Source organism: Giraffa tippelskirchi, chromosome 10 (genome assembly GCF_054371585.1).
Source record: "Giraffa tippelskirchi isolate mGirTip1 chromosome 10, T2T-mGirTip1v1.2.pri, whole genome shotgun sequence".
Classification (NCBI taxonomy): Eukaryota; Metazoa; Chordata; class Mammalia; order Artiodactyla; family Giraffidae; genus Giraffa; species Giraffa tippelskirchi.
Window position 1 is genome coordinate 60,666,267 of NC_137284.1, and position 20,840 is coordinate 60,687,106.

The window sequence follows — 20,840 nt, forward strand, 5'->3', positions numbered from 1 at the left end:
GAATATGTGTTTCCTCTTCTGGGCAAAACTAAGACTAAATCTGTAAGTCTTAGGGTGTAACAGATGGATCTGAGCTTTCTCTATTTCTATTTAAATAACCTAAAGTAGTTCTCTGGGAGTGAAAGTTGTTCCATGTTGGCTGGCAGACAGGAGCGCCCAAAACACCGACGCTCTTCGTTTGCAGCCACGTAGGTGAGTCCTAGCGGTGGCCTAGGGGTCCCAGGTCCTTGGCCGCTCTGAGCCTCGGGCCGGCGCCACCAGCTCCCCGCGGGCCCGGGTGCTGAGGGCCCTCCGGCGGGAGGAGCGCGGGGCGTGGAGGGCGTGGGCCGGGGCGGGGCGGGGCGAGCCCCAGCCCGGGTGCGCGCGGGGAGCTGTCAGTGTCATGCTCGGGAGCGGGAGGAAGTGCCGGGTCCCCGAGGAGCGCGAGCCGAGGGCCGGCGCAGCGTGAGACAGCACATCCTGCGCGCGCCCGGCCCGCCGCCCTCGGGAAACGCTCGGGCGCAGCCGCCGCCGCCGCGCTCGCGAACCCAGTGCCGCCGCCGCCCGCGTGCAGGTAAACGGGAAGGGGGGGGGGTGTCGCGCTCCCCGGACCGCCGCCCCCGGGGTCCTCGGCTTTCGCAGCCGCCCGGCAGCAGTGCGGCGCGGCAGCCGCAGCCGGACCTTGGCCTCGGCCCCCTCCCTGGGCTCCTGCGTACTCCGCGGCGCCGGAAAGCGGCCAAAGCCTACCCCCCACCCCCGCGACAGCCCCTTGCTGCAGCTCTCCCGGCCAGGAGGCGAGCGCAGAGGAGAAAGAGTGAGTCGTGGTGTCATCACCTTGTCGCCCACCTTGTGCCCTGGGAGGGGCGTCCCGGGGCGCCCCGCCTCGGTTTGCTCCCGGGGAGCTGACGGCTAGCAGCAGTGAAACCCGCACCCTCCTGGGCCACCAGCTGACGGGGAGGGGGAGGCTGCAAAGGGAGGGAGGGATGGATGCTGTTTTGAGTGCATTTTCAGCTGTCTGCAAAGCTCTTAGATGCTGTTGCTACCCGCCAAGTGGAAGGAAGCGAATGCACTTCCAGCAAGGCATTAATGAAACGCTCGCGCAAGAAGGTGCTAGTTTCTCTCACGGCTGCAAAAAAAGTGTGGCTGGGGTATATGTTTTCGTAAACACCTTCGCGGCCGCGTGGCTCTCCTTGCCCCGCTCCCACTCCCGCAGCGCTCTGGCCTTAAAATTCCGTGCGTCGTCATCGCAAGGGCAGTGATCCTGGCCGCACTGATGGGAACTGAGAGTGCGGAAGTCTCTTGACTTATAACAAGGATGAACAGCAACCCGGGATAAGGACAGGAAATTACTTAGGAAATTAAAGAACTCAACCAAATACAGGAGATGGAATATATTCGTTATCCTGGACTCTCCCACATCTAGGTAAGGGGCAGAACAAGTAGCCAGCCATTTTCTTGCCTGGAATGCCTTTCAAGTGGGCTGTAGACTTGCTGTAGTTAAGGGTTGTGCAAAATTGCTTCCAAATATTCCAGATGAGCAGAAAATATTTCTAACATCAAGGCATGGTAGCTGCAGAAGGCATCATATGGCTAATATTAACACAGATTCGGGTGACTGCTTATGTACTCATTTTCATCATGGAAATTCTAGAGAAATACGTTGCACAGTATTAGTAAATTTGAAATTTGCACTGAAGGCAAGTTGCTACCTGAGGGTACCAGTGGGAATGTGATTCATAATTCCTCTGATTATTTAAAATGCCAAATTTTCACCAAAGGTTTTGGCATAGAAGAAAATGGACCCAAACTCGGCTCTTCTGACTATGTTTCTTAGTAAAATAAAGTCATACACTCCTACCACCAAGTGATCATTTGTTCTCTTCATAGGGACCAACTTCCCAATCTTTCTTGAGGTTTGAGGATCCAGTGCTCCAAGAGCCATTTCTTTTAAAAATCTTCCAGCACCATCATTGGTATTTTTAAATAGTATGCAGGCTTTTTTCAGCCAGATCAGCTCTGGACCAACTTCTTGGCCCAGGATATCTCTCTCTCTTCCTTGTCTGGGGCGTCAGGCACTGATGCACCTGCTTGCTCTCCTTGGACCTCAAGGTTGCTGAGCTTCTGCTCCTCCGTTCCCTGGAGGGAGAGGGATGGCTCAGCCTCTCCCCACACCTAGCCTTTCCTCCTCTCCTGCTGGAAATATGTCCTGAGGCTTTTGTGGTGTTACGGGTCTGTGTTATTAAGAAGAATCTCCACTAGGAATATGGGCCGAGAAGATTAATGTAACCCACGGGAAAATGGAGCAGAGTTCTCACGTAGCAGAGTAGTGGTCCCCTGTCCCTTATTTCTACTGAACTGAGATGGTAAGAGGAAGTCACCAGGCATTTCTGTCATCACGTTTTATGTCTAAGAGGGGGCTCTATGAACTTTTTCCCCCACCCCTCCTACTTCTTCAAACACTCCTTCCAGAGTCTGCATTTAATAAATGAGCCTTTCCCTTGTGCTGAGTCAAGCAATTCTTGGAGATAAAGCCTGGGTGCTGCTCTGTTCACACTCAGAAAAACCATGCAGAACAGTCTGGTAAAATCCAGCCATATCTCTTAGCACAGACAAGTGTGCACAGGCTTCATCAACAGTTACCTCAAAAAATAAAAATAAAAAAGACTTTACTGGCAGTCCAGTGCTTAAGACTTCGTGATTAATGCAGGGGGCCTCGGTTGGATCTCTGGTTGGGGAACAGGGATCCCACATGCTGTGGGGCACAGCAAAAAAAACAAAACCCAGTTACCTCAAAGGGCCATTCACTTTCCCAGATTGAGTGTATCACTTTGTTTCTTTCTGTTACTTAATAGCATCAAATGTAAAGGTCACATGCATGCATTGCAAACTTAAGTATATTCTTTCATCATCATAAGTATATTCTTATTCATTCTTTCATGTATTTTGCCCCATCAAAGAAAGCAAAAGTTGTTAATAATACTTTTATTGATAATAAAATCAAATAATACTGAGCATTTTAGCAGTGCTTAATACATTTCCTAAATGTATTGCACTGACTTTGCTAAATGTATTTCACTCCCAATATATTTATGAAGATGTATTGAGTACTTGACTAGGCATTGCATTTTAAACTACTTCTCATGTATTAACATATTTAATCCTCACAAAAATCTGCTGAAGTAGATATTATTTGTAATCCTATTTGACAGACAAGGAAACCAAGATACAAGGATGTCAAGTAACTTACTGAAAATTGCTCAGCTGAGAAGTTATAGAGCCAGGATTTGAACCTAGGCAGTCTGACTCTAGTCTTCTATAGGACAGTTTATATTGGTTAATTTTTATATATTGAATTTCAGCTCTTCTGTTATCTCATTTTAATCCCTATATTAATCTTATGAAGTAGGCATTATTATCTGTGTTTTACAAATGATAAAACTGAGTTAAGTGACTTGATAGACAGCAGAGGTAGGATTCAAATCACTTCTGTTTGACTCTAAAACCAGAACTCATCCATTTTAGCTAGTGTCCTCTGTGAGAAATAAAAAAGTTGAGCTTTTTTGTCTGTTCTTTGGGGTTCATTGCCCATTTTCCCTGTGAGCCATTGCTATTTCTTTAATGCCTAAGTAGCTGTGTTTTTTTGCCAAGTGATTGGTATGCTTTTTTGCCAGACAGATGATACGGCAAAACCAACGTAGGACCATAGCTCTTTTGATGTCAAATATTGCCTCTGTTCTGTCTCCTTAATGAAACTCGCTATTTCCCCATAACACTTTGTGGGTCTTAAATACCATGTAAATAGTTGCTTCCTTGTTCAGAGATCCCTTTTCCTAGCAATGTTTGCGTCTTCTACATACCCTAGAAAATGTGAGAAAACAGGTTCTTTTGGGAACTTTGTTGGGACAGAGAACTTCTGGAGCTCACTTCTTTTGAGAATTAACTAAAGTAAGTCCTACTGTCATTTCTTTGAAATTTATAAACTATTGCCCAGGTCCATGTTAAAAAAAGAAGGAGTCCTTTTGACTGGAAACTCTTCATTGGTACCCCAGACTTATTTCCTTTGCTTTTTCTCTGCAGGAACGCTGGCACCAGACTGTCAGTGTGAAGTTTGCATTGTAACATAGATGCCGCTGCCTGGGTGCCGCGTGTTTATAAAGCATCTCTGAGTCTTTGTTTAGAGGAGGCTTCTGAAGCCATCACCGTGGAGGGCAGGCATATGAGAGTTTCCAGGTGGTCATTGAACCCAATATAATTGATGCAAAATTTTATGCATTTGTGCTAAATGCAGTGTTCCAGGGAAAAGCGGGTATTTGTGACTAAAAAGAGATTAAGAATTGCTGGTTCTAGTGCACTGTTTAGGAAGGGGGAGGGGTGGAGGCTGTTCTGCTGAAATGTGTTGGAAACAAGGCAAAACTATCCTGTTAGAGCCAGCCAAGAAGGAATGTTCTTGGCTCTCAGGACATTCTTGGCATTTCACTACAGAGGCATGCTAGAGTGTCCGGTGCAGGGGCGACACACACTGATGCACGCTGCAACCAGGTGAGGTCTCCAGGGTCTCTCACCGCCCTTGCACTGCTTGCCATCCACTCAGCACTTAGCCTGCACACTCACAGTTTATCGAATCTTCCCAACATTCCTGTAAGGCTGGCATTTCTGTCTTCACTTGACAAACAAGGAATCGGGTGACTGGAAGCATTAAGCCACTCGATCAAGGCCGCAGGAGGCCAGTTAGTAGAAAGACTGGATTTCAAATGTAGGTTGGTCAGATTCCAAAGCCGGTTCATCCTCTTCCCAACGTAGTTCATTGTTTCTCTATGTGGGATACTAAGAAAGGACTGTGTGGTGTAGCTTTTACTGTGGCAGGACAGAGTTCCTCAAGAACACTCTCACGTGCGGATAGGAAAAGCCTGAATGTGTTATTAGAGGGGAACAAGAGAATCAGACATTTCTCAGCATGGCAGAGGATAAGTGATTTCCTTGAGGTGTGCTCACGCCCCACACATTTGATTCTCAATATGGTGTCCAGGTACCTTGCTGAGCACCAAATGAATAACAGTCTCTGGCAAAGACAGCCCAGAGAGTTGATTAGTTGAGTTTTCCCGGGTAGCTGCAAACTTTGCATGTATGCTCCATCACTTAAGTTGTGTCCGACTCTTTGCAACCCAGTGGACTGTAGCCCACCAGGCTCCTCTGTCCATAGGATTCTCCAGGCAAGAGTAATGGACTGGGTAGCCGTTTCCTACTCCAGGGAATCTTTCAGAACCCACAGATGGCACCCATGTCTCCTGAGTGTCTCCTGCATTGGCAGGTGGATTTGTTACGGCTGAGCCACCTGCGAAGCCCAGCTGCAAGGCTTAATTTGTTGCAAAAATGAACTTACTTCAAAGTTGAGTTCGAAGCAGAGTTTGAAGTAGTGCAGTGTTCTGGGGCTTACGTGATCTAGCAGCTTCGCTGTGATCTGGAACCCTAACTGGGTACTTAATCCTGGGAAGACCTCTGCTCACCAGATGACCTACATGCCCTTTAATATTCAGTTCATATCAATCCTGTGATCCTTCCCCATCATTTCATTTTGGGGTACAGACCAGCTAATGCCATTAGTGTGGTAAACATGTGAAAGCAGAAATTTATGTTAGAATCAAGGGCATTCTTTTTATTTATGTATTTATTTTTACCTTCTCTGGCTGCACTGAGTCTCGGTTGTGGCCTGTGGGACCAGGGAATGACCTGGGCCCCCTACATAAGGCGAGTGGAACTGTAGCCCTTGGACCACCAGGGAAGTCCCTCAGTGGCATTCTTTATAATAAAAATGAGCCGCAGACATGGTAGAGGATGACTGCCTTTGATCAACAGGTTGTCTGGGGAACAGACACCAGTGTGCTTCATTATGCTTCAGCCTTTTTTCTCTCCTATAACCTCTATAAAGGTTTTTTAAAAATTCTACTGCTCCCCCACCTCCACACATTTTAGGTTGGCATCTAACGTTTTTATTGTCAATGTAAAGAATTGCTGTGAATGTAATTTCCAGAATATTGTAAACCTTGACCTTTACAAATAAAATGATGACATCATTCTCTGAATCCAAAGTAAAATCTAAGTGCTATTCCAACCTCTTTTGAAAAAGTACCGGAAGAAGCTCTTCTACTAAAGCATATTTTTATACCTTGTGGTCAAGCATCACAGTGAGATTCGGGTTTCCTTTTTTACCCCTGGTAATGGAGATGGGAGAGGAGACCTTGAATGACTATTCAACTGCACGTGTGTTCTCTGGCTGGTCAGTGTTTGGAAAGCCTGCAGACAGAAGGTCGAGATCTAGAAATAACAATGTTATTAGCTCTCTCCTTTCCTGCACACTCTGTAGAAAGCCTCATGGATGCCAGGGCACATGATGCCAGTTTGAAGAGCACATATTTATCTAGCACAGGTGCTATGCGTGACAGGTCACTGTGGGGCCAGTGCTGGGAGTCAGGTCCATGGCCTCTGGGTGGCTCAAACTCAGAATGGCAGGGCTGGAAGGAACTGCAGAACCGCTGGGCCCATCTCTTGCCCTTAGGCTGGTGGCTGTGAATAGTCGTCTTTCCTTTATTGAGTGATTCATAGGAAGAGATCTGCCCTTTCCCCTGTGTTTATATTTTATTTTATTATATTTTTTTTGATGTGGGCTATTTTTAAAGTCTTTATTGAATTTGTTACCATACTGTTTCTGTTATGCTATGGTTTTTTTGGCCATGAAGCAGGAATTTTAGCTCCCTGACCATGAAAGGAATCGGCACCCCCTGCATTGGAAGGTGACATCTTAACCCTGAATCACCAGGGACGTCCCTCCAGTGTGTTTTTCTAGATCAGTGGTTCTCAGCCAAGAGTGACTGTCCTTCCCAGGGGACATTTGGGCAATTTGGTTTTCACCTTTGGGGAGAGAGGGTGGCTGCTGGCATCTGTAGTGGGAAGAGGTCAGGGTGACTCCTGGCCAGCTTACAATGCACACAACAGCCAAGCCTGAGAAGCCCTAGTTTAGATGCTCTGGTTTTCTGCTGAAATCTTCCCTACCCTAAGCTAAGTTCATTTCTTTAGCCTTCTACAAGGGAAGAAGAGCATAACATCTAAGAGGCAGCATAAGGGAAAGAAAGAAGAAGCATGATATTCCATTGACTGCCTCTGAGAGCCTCAGTTTCTCCATCTGTGAAATGGGAATATCAATACCTGGCTTGCAAAATTATTGTAAGGCATGCAGATAATGAAAGTAGTGGGTGCAATATGTGGCACATTCTCAATGTGTGGAGGATGCTTTTTGTTATTCAACAGCCATGATATCACTCTCTAGCCTTCTCTTCTCAGGGACTTGTGTGATCTTGCTCTGCTTTGAACCAAAGGTATGCTTTTTAAAAATGAAACATGCTATGTATCTGCCTCCTTCCATTTCTAGACTCTAGGCTCCCTGAGGCACCCTTTGTATATTTCAGCAGAGGGTTTTACACACAGTGGCTGTCAACAAGATTTATTGACCTGAAATATTAGCCAGAATAAATCCCACTTAATTTTCCTTTTATTATAAGATTTAATTCTTTCCCCTTGGATTATTTGTAATGTGTTTAGTAAAACATTCACTTCCTAAAATGTAGTTTCTGTTGCACAGTTGGGTCCGGTATGAACATGGTCTTGGTAATGCCTCAAATTCTGGAAGCTTTACCTTCCTGAACCAGTATCACATTAAACATTTCTGCTGGGGGAATGACGGCCTTGAGGAAGACAGCCTGGCATTCTAGAAGTGACGGGTAGGATGGTTTGAGTCTTGTGTTTTCCTTTGTGAGTCCTTTGGTCTAATCCTTTTGATCTGGCTTTGATCTGACACTCTCCTCTGAGCAGGGCAGTCCTTCGGCTCCTTTCTGGTGAGAAAGGAGAAATTTTTATTCATTTGTCAGATTTCTATTTTATGTTAATACGTAGAGTGAAGCCAAGAGTAACACATGTATTTTAAATAGCGCTAATGAATAAATGATGAGACACTATTTTGTATCCTTTGCCGACATCAGTATCTCTCATTGGGTACGGATTTTTCCACTCCAGCTTGAAATAGTACCTGTTTCTTTGTTTGACAAGCTGAAGATTTTAGTAATTGAAATGGAATGAAATCCTCTCCTTTTGAAAGTAGTTTAGATCCTGTAAGGCACATATGGAAGCCTTTAAAAGTTGACCAAGTGTTTGAATGCTGCAGTGGGCCCACGTGGAGGGGTTGTTTTGGATTCAGCTTGTGGGATTTTAGTAGTTGATGTTCGTAGGTGGTGGGTTTGAGTGGCTGAAAGGGTAGAAGGCCCTGTGGGGAATGTGTGTTTTGACAGTGTCCCCTTTTAAAAATGAAATGAGTCTCCTGTTTCACCAGCCACCCCATTAGTATCAGAATAGCAAAGCATTGTGGGAATTGGTATGTATTTTGTGGGAGAAAGAATAACAGAAATCTTCTTTGCTTATTTCCTTAAAAAGTGTGACTTTGTTCACTTTGAGAAGGTGTAGGTTACCACGGGCTCTGAAAGAGGATCCTCTCTCTCTGAATGTTTTCAGGCTCAGAGGAGAGTGAGAATCTGTTTACCTTAGTTAAAATGCCAAACCAAATCTCCCAATGCAAATATGGACCATCTAGAGACATTGTAAAGGCCAGGTTTGGGGTTTTAGATACAGATTTCCTTGCTTTGTCTTTTAGAATTTTTAATATTTTTCAAATACTGTCGAAAAGTAATTGGCACATCAAGCAAGAATGAAATCCCATATATTTTGCCATGAACTTTAAAGGGGGGAATTGTACTCACTTCCCTCAAGAGCCCCTTGTTTCTTAAAATCAAGAAATGTGAACTATGAAAATTTGAAGGCCACCAACTTGAAGATTTTAAAGTAGATAGAAACGTCGGATTATAACACAGGTATATGAGAGGAGGTCCTGTGAATAATGAGCAGAACCAGAGGTAGTACCTTAGGCCAAGGGGGGCTCATAAGTTAAGCAGGTTTGGAGATTTTAACCTTGAGGATCCGTTATTGATCTCAGCCATCTTGCCTGATGGTTGAGGGTGACAGGGACAGTGATAATTTCAAGTTTACAAGGTTTTGTTAAAGCTTTATATGATTTGCCCAGTGAAGTGGTTGCCTCAGTCAGTGATGATTATAGAAGGTTCACTTCAAGTGGGAATACAGTTCCCATCAGTCACCTGCAGTCTTGTTGCCAGACTCTTGCCATCCCAATGTCCTTACAATAGACAACAGCCTGCTTCTGAGTCAGAAATCATGATGGGCAGATGGTGGGGAACCCAGCTTCCTGGGTTCCTGAGAGGCTTGACTGGTTGTTGAATTGACAGCTATTGTTTGCCCATCATGATTTCTCTGACTCAGAAACAGGCTGTTGTAAGGATGTCAGGATGGCAAAAGTTTGCCAACAAGCGAGCTGCATAGCAGGCCAGTAAATCCGAGACGAGGCACTGAGTTGAGGAATATGACTTTATTTGGAAAGACAACTGACCAAGAAGATGGCAGACTAATGTCTCAAAATAACCATCTTATCCAGGTCTGGATGCCAGGTTCTTTTATAGAACAGAGATGGAGGTGGGCGGGTGGTGAGAAAGCAAAGTGAAAAGGCCATTAATCTTGCAAAATCTCCTGGAATGGCAAGCCAGGGGAAGCAATGGGTTAATTTGTTCCTTCCTGCAGTCACCTCTAAGTGGACAGAGTCCTGAACAAAGGCTCCTTGGTTTAACGTTGAGACAGAGGGGCATGGTTCCCCCAGGCAGGTTGTTATATGTGGACGCAGTATCCTTTTAGTGAACAAAAGCAGTGCGAAGCAAAGGTTAAAGAAACAGATCCAACATGGAGTCAAGCTATTCCCTGTAATGGAGGCATCAGCCGTGCAGCAGAAGTCTTTAGCCCATCCAGAAAACATACATACGATAAGAACATACATATTGATAACCTCCACTAAGTGGCAGTTGAATGAAGTCCAGCTGCAGATATTCAGAGGGTTCAGAGGGAGAAGGTTTGAGGCCTCTGGGAACAAATATCGTTTTCCAGGTTTGGGGAGCTGGCAGGTCAGACATTGGTGGTAAACTGTTTTTGCAATTTTATAGAAGACCTCCTACTGTCTGGGGAGTGTGTAATTTCCTTGGTTCCGTATTTTGTCACAACAAAAATATGAAGCGACGGACAAACCAGTGTTACAGCTCCATGTTACAGCTCAGTTTTATTTAGAAAGTAAAGGAAAATACATCCTCAATGTGTGAGGGAATGCCGACCCAAAAGATGTGAAGAGAAGAGAGGCCCTGACCCAGTTTTGGCTCCTCTTTTATATGTTTTTTTTCCTCCTCCTCCTGGGCCTGTCCTATGTAAATTGGGCTAGCCAGGAGTGCTGTTTGTTTACCTCAAGTCCTCACTCTGGTCCTCAGACCTTCCTTTGTTCTATTTTTGTGTGCTTTTCCCTTCTTTGTCTTTTAGCCACTGCCATTTTGGACTCCTTTTTTCTATTCTAACTACCTAACACCATCAATGTTTATTTCCTGATTTTTTTTAAAAATAAATTTATTTATTTTAGTTGGGGGCTAATTACTTTACAATATTGTAGTAGTTTTTGCCATACATTGACATGAATCAGCCATGGGTTTACATGTGTTCCCCTTCCTGGACCCCCTTCCCTATTTCCTGATTTGAGTCATTTTAATCGCACCGCAGTGGATGAAGGAATGCAAAACCTGAAAAATGGAGTTTGCCAGGGAGCCAGGAAGAACCAAGCACTGTCCTGGGTTCCCCAGTAGCCCTGACTGCTCATTGAATTGACAGCCATTGTTTGAAGATCCTGATTTCTCTGACTCAGAAGCAGGCTGTGGTCCAGTGGAACTTTCCTGGTGGTCCAGTGGTTAAGACTCCGCCTTCCAGTGTAGGAGGAGGGGGTTTGATTCCTGGTCAGGGAGCTAAGACCCCACATGCCTCATGGCCAAAAAGAGCAAAACATAAAAAAGAAGCAATATGGTAACAAATTCAATAAAGACTTTAAAAATGGTCCACATCAAAAAAAAAAAAAACCTAAGAAGCAGGCTGTTGCCTGCTGTAGGGACACCAGGATGGCAAAAGTCTGGCAACAAAGGATCATTTTTTGCAGGAACAGAATGGACTTCATCCACATGATGCACAACCTTTGTAGATTCTGTTGCTGCTGCCTTTTCGTAGAAGTCAGCTAGGGCAATCCCCTGATACTCAGGTTCAATCTTTTTAGTGTGAGCCTCAGTTTTTATGACAGCAGTTTCAATAGATAAGGGAGTAGCAGCAAGAAGGTTATTTACCTGCTGTCTGGTTTTGCTGGGGTCCTGGTAGACTTAAAGGGCTTCCCTGGTGGCTCAAATGGTAAAGAATCTGCCTGTAATGCAGAAGACCCAGATTCAATCCCTGGGTAAGGAAGATCCCCTGGAGAAGGGAATGGCAATCCACTCCAGTATTCTTGCCTGGAGAATTTCATGGACAGAGGAGCCTGGCAGGTTACAGTCCTTGGGGTCACAAAGAGTTGGACATTATTGAGTCGCTAAGACTGGTTAACAAACAAACAAAAAAACCCTTTGCTTCCTTAACATTCAAATTATGAATGATCCCAAAGGCATGCCAGCTGCCAGTATAAATCCTAACAATCTGTCCTTCTGGTAGCTAGCATGCTCTCGGTCAGGATGTGGAGCTCTGGTTGTTGGACTGATTTAGCTTATGGGAAGACTTACCCTCTCAAAAATTCACCTTGGGTAATGACAACATAGCCAGCTTGGAAATTTCCTTTTTTGTTTACAGTATGGCCCATCAACAGACAAAATTAGATCAGGATTAGTCAAAGGGGCACTTTGTGAATTAGGATACAGTTTCACAAAGGTCATGGGCTCACCTTTGGTCAAGGGTAGCAACATAGCAGACTCTTTTGTATTGTTTTGGATGCAGACTTAGGCGGTGAAAGCAGAATCATCTCATAGGAGGTTAGTCAGTTTGCAGAGAAATGTCGAGTTACTTCAGAATTGAGAAGATTTTGGACAGTGTGTGGAGTTTGTAAGTAAATGTCATTTCCTAGGGCTTCACAGGTTCCACTAGTGGTAAAGAACCTGCCTGCAATGCAAGAGACGGAAGATACATGGGTTCAATCCCTCGGTCAGGAAGTTTCCCTGGAGAAGGGCATGGCAGCCCACTCCAGTATTTTTGCCTGGAGAATCCCATGGACAGAGGAGCCTGGTGGGCTACAGTCCATGGGGTTGCAAAGAGTTGGACATGACTGAGCGACTTTGACTTCACTTCTGTGCTTCTCATGTTCTTGTGTGAGCATCCCCAGGGCTTGGCTATCTGTTTCATGTACAAATAAGGTGAAAGATTTTGAAGTTGGGTGGCCCTGGGGCAGGCAGTTCTTGCAGCATTTGTTTTAGTCTCATAAAGGCCTGCTCATGTTTATCTTCCCCAGGAGCTGGTTCAGTGATTGACCTTTAAGTGAGTTCATAGAGCGGGAAAGCCAATAGAGGAAAAATTAGGAACCCATACTCTGCAATAACCAGCCAGGCCTATGGACCCACAAGGTTGTTGTTTAGATGTGACCTAGGGAATTTTGGGATCAGCTCGGTTTTTTGGAGCTCATTGGATTCCTTCAGTGCTTAGATAATGACCTAAGTAATGAGTAGTGTCTGGAGATAATTATAATTTTAACTTGGAGACTTTATGTCCTTTTTTAGCTAACTGTTATAGCAAATAAGTGGGATTCTTTATGGATGCCTCTTTGGTACCTGAAAATAGGAAAAGTTTGGCTATATTCTTACTGTAGAAGGGTCGATTTCCTGGGGAAATGGAGGGTACATAAATTTTGGTGGAGCACTTGGGAAAAATAAGGGGTCTCACTGAACCCTCAAAGTTTGCCTGTTGCAGGTATATTGTTGTTTGTTCCACGTAAAGGTGAATAGCTGCTGGTTGTTGGTGTCCCCAGGATGCTGAAGACTGGACAGAGGTCCACAACTGTGAACCATTTCGAGTCTGATGAAACTTGTGATAAAGGATTTTGGGGTATGGAACAGCTGGGAAGTAGGGAATCTTGTTAATCTCAAGTCACATTTCCATCCCCACCCATTGGGTTTGGGGACTGTTAAGACCAGGTGTTACAGGGGGCTGGTACAGGGAATGGTTAGCCCTTGGGGGAATTGGTCTTCTACTATTGGTATGAGACCTTGCGTCACCTCAGGTTTTAATGGCTGTTGAGGCAGTTTAGGAAGAGGTTTGGTTTCCTCTATCCAAATCTTATAGGTTCTGCACCTTTTATTCTTCCAGGGTCAGTGTTAGAGGTAGCCCACAGATTTTCAGGCACCTTGATTAAGTTAGAGGTCTTTTGCTGGAATCCTTTCTCTTCTATATCTAGGACAGACTGTAAAGAACATCAAGGATCAGGTTCAGCTTGGTCAGGAAATTCTAAGGTGAGGTGTCCACTAGAAGCAAAACGTATTAGACCTTTTAAATCAGAAAGGAGATCACTACCTGATAGTTTGACTGGAGCTGTGTTAGTCGCTCAGTCGTGTCTGACTCTTTGCAACCCCATGGACTGTAGCCTCTGACCATGGGATTCTCCAGGCAAGATTATTGGAGTTGGTTGCCATCCCCTTCTCCAGGAGATCTTCCTAACCCAAGGATGGAATCCAGGTCTCCCGCACTGCAGACAGATTCTTTACCATTTGAGCCACGAGGGAAGCCTAATAGATTGACTGGAGCTGTATCATTTAGCAAAAAAGGGAAATTTCTCAGTGAAAGGTCCCCAGAGTCATTTGCCCTGGTTGTGAAAGAATTTTAATAGACACTCACCATGGGAACTTCTTTTTCACTCCAAGGGATGTGTTGTCCTATGACAGTGGAGTTTAAAGTAGGGACTGTAGCTCTGGTATCTATCTCAATTTGCCAAGGTTTCCCACTATTTTTAATATTTTTAAACTGTTTGTTTAATTTTGGCTGCACTGGGCTTTGTTGTGGCATGCAGTCTTTCTCTAGTTGTAGCGCATGGGCTAAGTTGCCCCAAGGCATGTGGGATCTTATTTCCCCAACCAGGGATCGAACCTTCATCCCCTGCATTGGAAGGTGGATTCTTAACCACCGGACCACCAGGGAAGTCCCTCCATTAATTTTAATTTTAGTTTCCCCTTGGCTATTTAAAGGAATTACTGGTGGCAGCTTATCAGAGGATTCCTTGGGGTCCTGTCAACTCTTGGAGGTGCCCAAAAGAGGCCCCCCTTTGGGGGGAAGATATGAGAGAATTTAAGTTGCTGTTGAAGAATTTTGATAGAATTTTTGAGAGCAATCTTTTTTCCAGTGCCCCGGTTGATTACAATTGAGATGTGGGTCCCTAGACCAGCGTTTTGATGATAGACTCTTTAGGAGGGTACATTGTGGGAGGCCCAGGTATTATTTTTGGTCACTGGTCTTGGACCTGTTGCAGTGTAAAGGCGATTAGTCGGGCAGACTTTTGTTCACTGCCTTATTCCAAAGTCCTTTCAAAGTGCTCAGCATTGGTCATGAGTTCAGTCAAACCAGTGGCCTCCCATCCTGTTTTCTGCCTTTTTCAGTTCAGTTCAGTCACTCAGTCTTGTCCAACTCTTTGTGACCCTATAGACTGCAGCACGCCAGGCTTCCCTGTCCATCACCAACCCCCAGAGCTTGCTATCATGTCTATCAAGTCAGTGATGCCATCCAACCATCTCATCCTCTGTCGTCCTCTCCTCCTCCTCTCCTCTCCTCCTCCTGCCTTCAGTCTTTTCCAATGAGTCAGTTCTTCACATCAGGTGGCCAAAGTATTGGAGTTTCAGCTTCAGCATCAATCCTTCCAATGAATATTCAGGACTGATTTCCTTTAGGATGGAGTGTTTGGATCTCCTTGCAGTCCAAGGGATTCTCAAGAGTCTTCTCCAACACCACAATTCAAAAGCAACAATTCTTTGGCACTCAGCTTTCTTTATAGTCCAACTCTCACATCCATTCATGACTACTGGAAAAACCATAGCTTTGACTAGATGGACCTTTGTCAGCAGAGTAATGTCTCTGCTTTTTAATATGCTGTCTAGGTTGGTCATAGCTTTCCTTCCAACGAACAAGCATCTTTTAATTTCATGGCTGCAGTTACCATCTGCAGTGATTTTGGAGCCCAAGAAAAGAAAGTCTCTCACTGTTTCCATTGTTTCTCCATCTATTTGCCATGGAGTGATGGGACTGGATGCCATGATCTTAGTTTTTTGAATGTTGAGTTTTAAGCCAGCTTTTTCACTCTCCTCTTTCACTTTCATCAAGAGGCTCTTTAGTTCTTCACTTTCTACCATAAGGATGGTGTCATCTGCATATCTGAAGTTATTGATATTTCTCCCGGCAATCTTGATTCTAGCTTGTGCTTCATCCAGCCCGACATTTCACATGATGTACTCTACATGTAAGTAAAATAAGCAGGGTGACAATATACAGCCTTGACGTACTCCTTTCCTAATTTTGAACCAGTCCGTTGTTCCGTGTCTGGTTCTAACTGTTGCTTCTTGACCTGCACACAGATTTCTCAGGAAGCAGATAAGGTGGTCTGGTATTCCCATCTCTTTCAGAATTTTCCACAGTTTGTTGTCATCTATCTTTTTATCAATCCACTAATCTCAGGAGATAATCGGTTTACAAGTTGGGCAGTGAGAGCAGGTTGGGTGACGTCATTTATTGTGTGGAGCTCAGGATCCCTTAGGAAAAGAACTTTCAGAAAAGTTTTAAAGTTGAGCACAGTCAGCTACAGATACATTTTTCTTTTGTTTGCATGTTTGACCAATCATCGTGGGCAAGGAAAACTCTAGGTATGGCTTTTAAAAGATCAGCTGCATTTTGCAAGCTTTTTCTGCTGCATAAGGGGACCATGTTAAAGATGGAGGATCTTAGATATTGTCAGTAGGGTTCCCCCATTCTGCTTCTTTCATCATTTTTAGGCATCACCAGGTCCTACCAGCAGTTGCATGAGCTCATAAAGGTCTGGCAGCCTTGGTCATAGGTTCCAATGAGGACTTTAAATTCTTCAGAAAAGTTTTGGTTCTCTTCCACAGTTTTAGGAAATTCTTGAACTGTGGTCCTTTACTTTGGTCTTTGATCAAGGAGTGAAAAATACCTGAGGAGGATCTCCAGCAGCTTTGGTTGGGTGGTTTATTTTAAAAGGTAACTTCCCAGAGTGGAAAGTCAGTTCAGTTAGAGAATTAGAGAGCATGAGTACTCAGGCAAGCAGGTTAGAGGGGGTAGAGGAGTTATGTCAGTCTTACTGTCTTTTGATTTAGGTACCCCTTGCATCTTTAATTTTTTATTAGCCTTTTGTAATGACTTTTTTTTAATGATGCTATTTTGGAATCTTGAAGCTTTTTGGAAGCTTTTGCATACTGATTGAAGTAGGTCTCCCATTCTGTTTGTTAATGTGGGAGCACTTGCTTTCAAATGTACTTCTTAAATGAACAGTCTTGTCTAATTGGAATGTTTCTTATCATGGCCATTGTAATTTTAGGTTGGTTTTAGTAAAATTTTGCAAGTTTTGTAGGTGTATACATTTTCCAGGACTATATTCTTAGACGTAATGAGCAGGTGTGCCTGAAGATGGCACACTCAACTCTTTGAAACTTAAACATCCCATTTTTGTTTTAAGCTAGGCCTTAAGTTTCTTGGAGCCAAATTAATACTTAAGAAGGATGTCCTGGTGGGCTAGAGATTATGTGGTGTTTTATAAGGTACCTTGATGGATGAAAATTTTCTTGAGTTTGGTGAGTGACCTAGTGTCAGCCTAACCATCCTGCCACCAACTTATCTAGCGTGGGAGTCTTAGAGATAGGTAGGAAGCACTGCCTAACAGCTTTTATGATCTCAATCCAGGCTCGCCAGTTTTGCAGCTTTTGCCTGGTCTCTGAGATGCCACTAGGAGCAGCCTTGAACTACAAACAAACGTGCACACTGACACAGCAGCAGTACCAAAGCCATGTCTTGTGGGCTGGCAATCCTCAGTGTGAAACTGGGGAGTGAACCAGCTGACCCCAACAGATGGGGACCACAGACCAGGGTTCCAAACAAAGGAGGAACGGCAGAATGAATCACCGGCAGTTCCCAACATGGAACCTAGGGATTTTAGTCAAATAAGGAACTGTGGATTGAACCAAGGATAGGGACTTGTGTTCCGGATGGAACTGTCTGCCAGCTCAAGGTGAACCATTAAGCCCTGGACTGGAAAGTCAGCTAGGTTGGGAGCTCTGCACAAAGATAGCAGAGCTGAGAATTGAGAGGAACTTACCCACAGAGATGATGGGAAAGACAAGAGAACTGGAAGGATTTGTGGCTACCATGTCTTGTTTGTCATCATCCCCAAAGCTGTGAAAAGTTTCCTTTGAATCTCACTGCTGCCGCCAAGATTGTTGAAAAACAGAATTCAGCTGAGTAAATTTTAAAGATCTTATTGGCTTTATTCAACCATCCATGAATCTGGCTGCCCCTGTTTACCTATCTAGGGCTTATCAGCTATTTCTAGATTGGCTAGTTTGAGATTCTGCCCTGTGAGGGTTTGAAGCTGTAGTTAAGTTGTTGTTTAGCTGCTAAGGCATGTCAGATTCTTTTGCGACCCCATGGAGTGAAGCCTGCCAAGCTCCTCTGTCCATGAGACTTCCCAGGCAAGAATATTGGAGTGGGTAGCCATTTCCTTCTCCAGGGGAGCTTCCTGACCCAAGGATTGAACGCGCATCTCCTGTATTAGCAAGTGGATTCTTTTACACTGAGCCACCTGGGAAGCCCCAGTCCTGTTTAGTAGTGCTATTATTAAGCCAGTAATTAAGTTAGGTATCAAGTTTTGGTTTGGTGATGACATGGGCTTGGAACAAGTGACTCCATGTGGGGCCTGTTGTCTCTCTTTCTTCTCAACACCTGGTGGCTCAGACGGTAAAGGATCCACCAGGAGACCCAAGTTTGATCCCTTGGTTGGGAAGACCCTCTAGAGAAGCAAATGGCAACCCACTCTAGTATTCTTGCCTGAGAATTCCACGGACAGAAGAGCTTGGCAGGCTGTAGTCCTTGGGTTGCAAAGAGTCAGACACAGCTGAGTGACTATTGCCTAACATTGTCAGCACCACTATTGCCTTCCTGAACAATGGGAAGGTTGATCTGGGCAGCACACAGAAGTATTTTGTAAACTCTCTGGGGGAAAATTCAGAATGAAAGTTGCTTTACTTAGGACACATGTTCTGGCAGTCATATGGTTAATAGTCATATTTAGTGTTTTCTTAGTCTTTACATGTGTTCCAAGAAAAATCTATTCATGACACTTGTTAAAGAAATGGTAAGGCAAGCTTTATTCAGGGGGACTATGCGTCATGGTAATATCGGGAACCACTGCAATGGGGTTTTGCAAAGGGGAGAAAGATCATGCTCAACTCTGAATACAGCAAGGAAAAGTGGGAATTTATAGCCTTATAACAGTCAATCCTAAAGGAAATCAATCCTGAATTTTAATTGGAAGGACTGATGCTGAAGCTGGAGCTCCAATACTTTGGCGACCTGATGCGAAGAGCTGACTCATTGGAAAAGACCCTGATGCTGGGAAAGACTGAGGGCGGGAGGAGAAGGGGGCAGCAGAGGATGAGATGGTTAGATAACATCACTGACTCAATAGACAGGAATTTGAGCAAAGCCCCTGGAGACGGTGAAGGAAAGAGGAGCCTGGTGCACTGCAGTTCATGGGATCGCCAAGAGTTGGGCACAACTTAGTGACTGAACAACAGGAACAAGCAGAATAGGGGTCAATGGATGGAAAACTACTAAGAGGGAACATCAGGATAATGGTAGGGATTCATGCTAAAGCCACCGAATAGGATTCTTGCTAAAGGCAGGCCAAGGTGATCAGCTATCGCTTGGGAGATGTGGGGCATCAGATATCAGTCAGGTATTGGTGATCAGAGCTGGAAGGTGGGGGACTCTGGCCAAACTGACCTATCAGGACTCTTGCTAAAATTGGAGAACATGCCCATGGACAGGGCCTCATTGAAAAACACTCGGAGGAACCCAGCTAGGGTTTGGTCAGGGAGATCACCTTCGTGATACCCTTCTCAGAGGGCACTCCACCACAGGCTTGGGTGGGGTGGTGAAGGACCAGTGCTGGAAGTTGCCAACAGCAAATGGAGAAAGGGGGAAAAGTAACCAGAATGCTGGATCACTGGAGTACAGTGTTTAGGCCGAGGGAATGTATTGATCCAGTTAGGTTGCATCACGATTCAATAAGAAATAGCTCACAAACCTCAGCAGAGTAGCATGAGGAAAGATTTTTCTCACTCTTGTTACATGTCTAGTGTGGGTAAGTAAGGGGCTCTGTTGACCACATTCACTCAGAGACAGATACTGGGAGAGGTTTCATTGTGATGAATGTGCCCCAGCATCTAACATGTCGTTAGCAAAGTGGATTCATTGGCTCTGCTTGACGACAAATGGGTTGTTCAGCATAGTCCTGGAGGAGGGGAACAGGAGTGTTTATAATTAATCCAAATGACTGGAAGGGAGGGGCTTGCCTGAGTTCTGCCTACTCATGCTGCTAATTACATTCCTAGGAAGCTCACTGAGACACAACCACACGTGTAGTGGTTTCAACATCCTACTTCAGTAACACGCGAAAGAATGCCCATTTGGAATATAAAGTGCATGTGAATGGTTTTAGCATCATCAGTAATAACAGGGTCCTGGAATTAGTGGGCTTAGAAATCCAGTTACTGATAATAAATAAAATATGTGTAGGGGTAGAGATTATCTTCCTTCAGTAGTTTTTCAGTTCTAGTCAGGAATATTCTTTAGTCCTGATGGAGTGGCAACCGTAAGCCAGACTTAGTGCTTTGTGGGCACATGAAGATGAACAAGGTATAGACCCAAGGGACGGAGGTCTAATTAGAGGAAAATAGGCAAGTTTAATATCCATAACAAAGAGTTTAATGTTATCACGTGTGTGTGTGTGTTGTGTGCTCAGTCATGTCCAGCTCTGCGACCCTTTGGACTGTAGCCCACCAGGTTCCTCTGCCCATGGGGTTCTCCGGGCAAGAATACTGGAGTGGGTTGCTATGTCCTTCTCCAGGGATCTTCCCAACCTAGGGATCGAACCCAAGTCTCTTGCATATTATCACATGGTTACTGTATGAGGTAAAATGTGATAAATACCTAATATAAGTATAGCAAAGTATAATGGGAGTTCAAACAAGGGAAGCTGTTAATAATTAAGTGAATAATTAAGTGAATAATCACTTCTTTTAATCAGACAAAAGCATTAGCGTTACTGTGTTACCTTCATTCTTCCTGTCTTGTTCTTGGGCTCAATTTGATCTCAAACTAATTGTAACAATGATTAATAGATAGTATAAAAGTGTTACCTCTGGGGCCAGGATTCAGATCTCACTGTCACCACTTACTAGCTAAGTAAGTGACCTGGACAAGTTAGTTTGTCTCCCTGTTTCTATTTTCATCACCTCTGCAACAGAACTGATGATTATAGTACCCACTTCCTAGTGTTGCGGTGAGATTTGAATGAATACATCCTACTTAATTTTCCATTTTTTACAGGGTTTAAATGTTTCCCCTTGGATCCTTTTGGTGTGTTTAGTACAAACACTGACTTCCTGAAGTGTGTCACTTGTTAAGTGTCTAGGCCCAACATGAATGCTTGATAATTCCTAGGATACTGAAGTCTTGCTTTCCTGAGTCAGGTTCACCTCGAGCCTTTTTTTCTGTGCCAAGTAGATCAGGGTGAGTACATTGTAAGGGCCAGGTTGTCAGTTAGCATTTTCCTGGCCTGTGAGGCAGCCTTAGTCTAGAGACCTCTGGAATATCAG

General features: G+C 44.5%; 1 protein-coding gene across 8 annotated transcripts in view; it reads left to right on the forward strand.

Annotated features, from left to right (window-relative positions):
* DYNC1I1 (dynein cytoplasmic 1 intermediate chain 1) overlaps positions 1-20,840 on the forward strand; it is a 402,307-nt gene that overhangs the window by 24,944 nt on the left and 356,523 nt on the right. Inside the window, exon 1 of one of the 8 annotated variants that reach the window (XM_081531539.1) lies at positions 31-192. The exons of 1 other annotated variant lie outside the window; for it this stretch is intronic. Coding sequence is in view for 1 of the 7 variants with exons in the window: in XM_081531536.1 (XP_081387662.1) it covers positions 7,284-7,349 (66 nt within the window). In the remaining 6 variants the exon portion in view is untranslated. 6 more of the 8 variants (XM_081531543.1, XM_081531542.1, XM_081531538.1 and 3 more) reach the window with 6 other exon arrangements.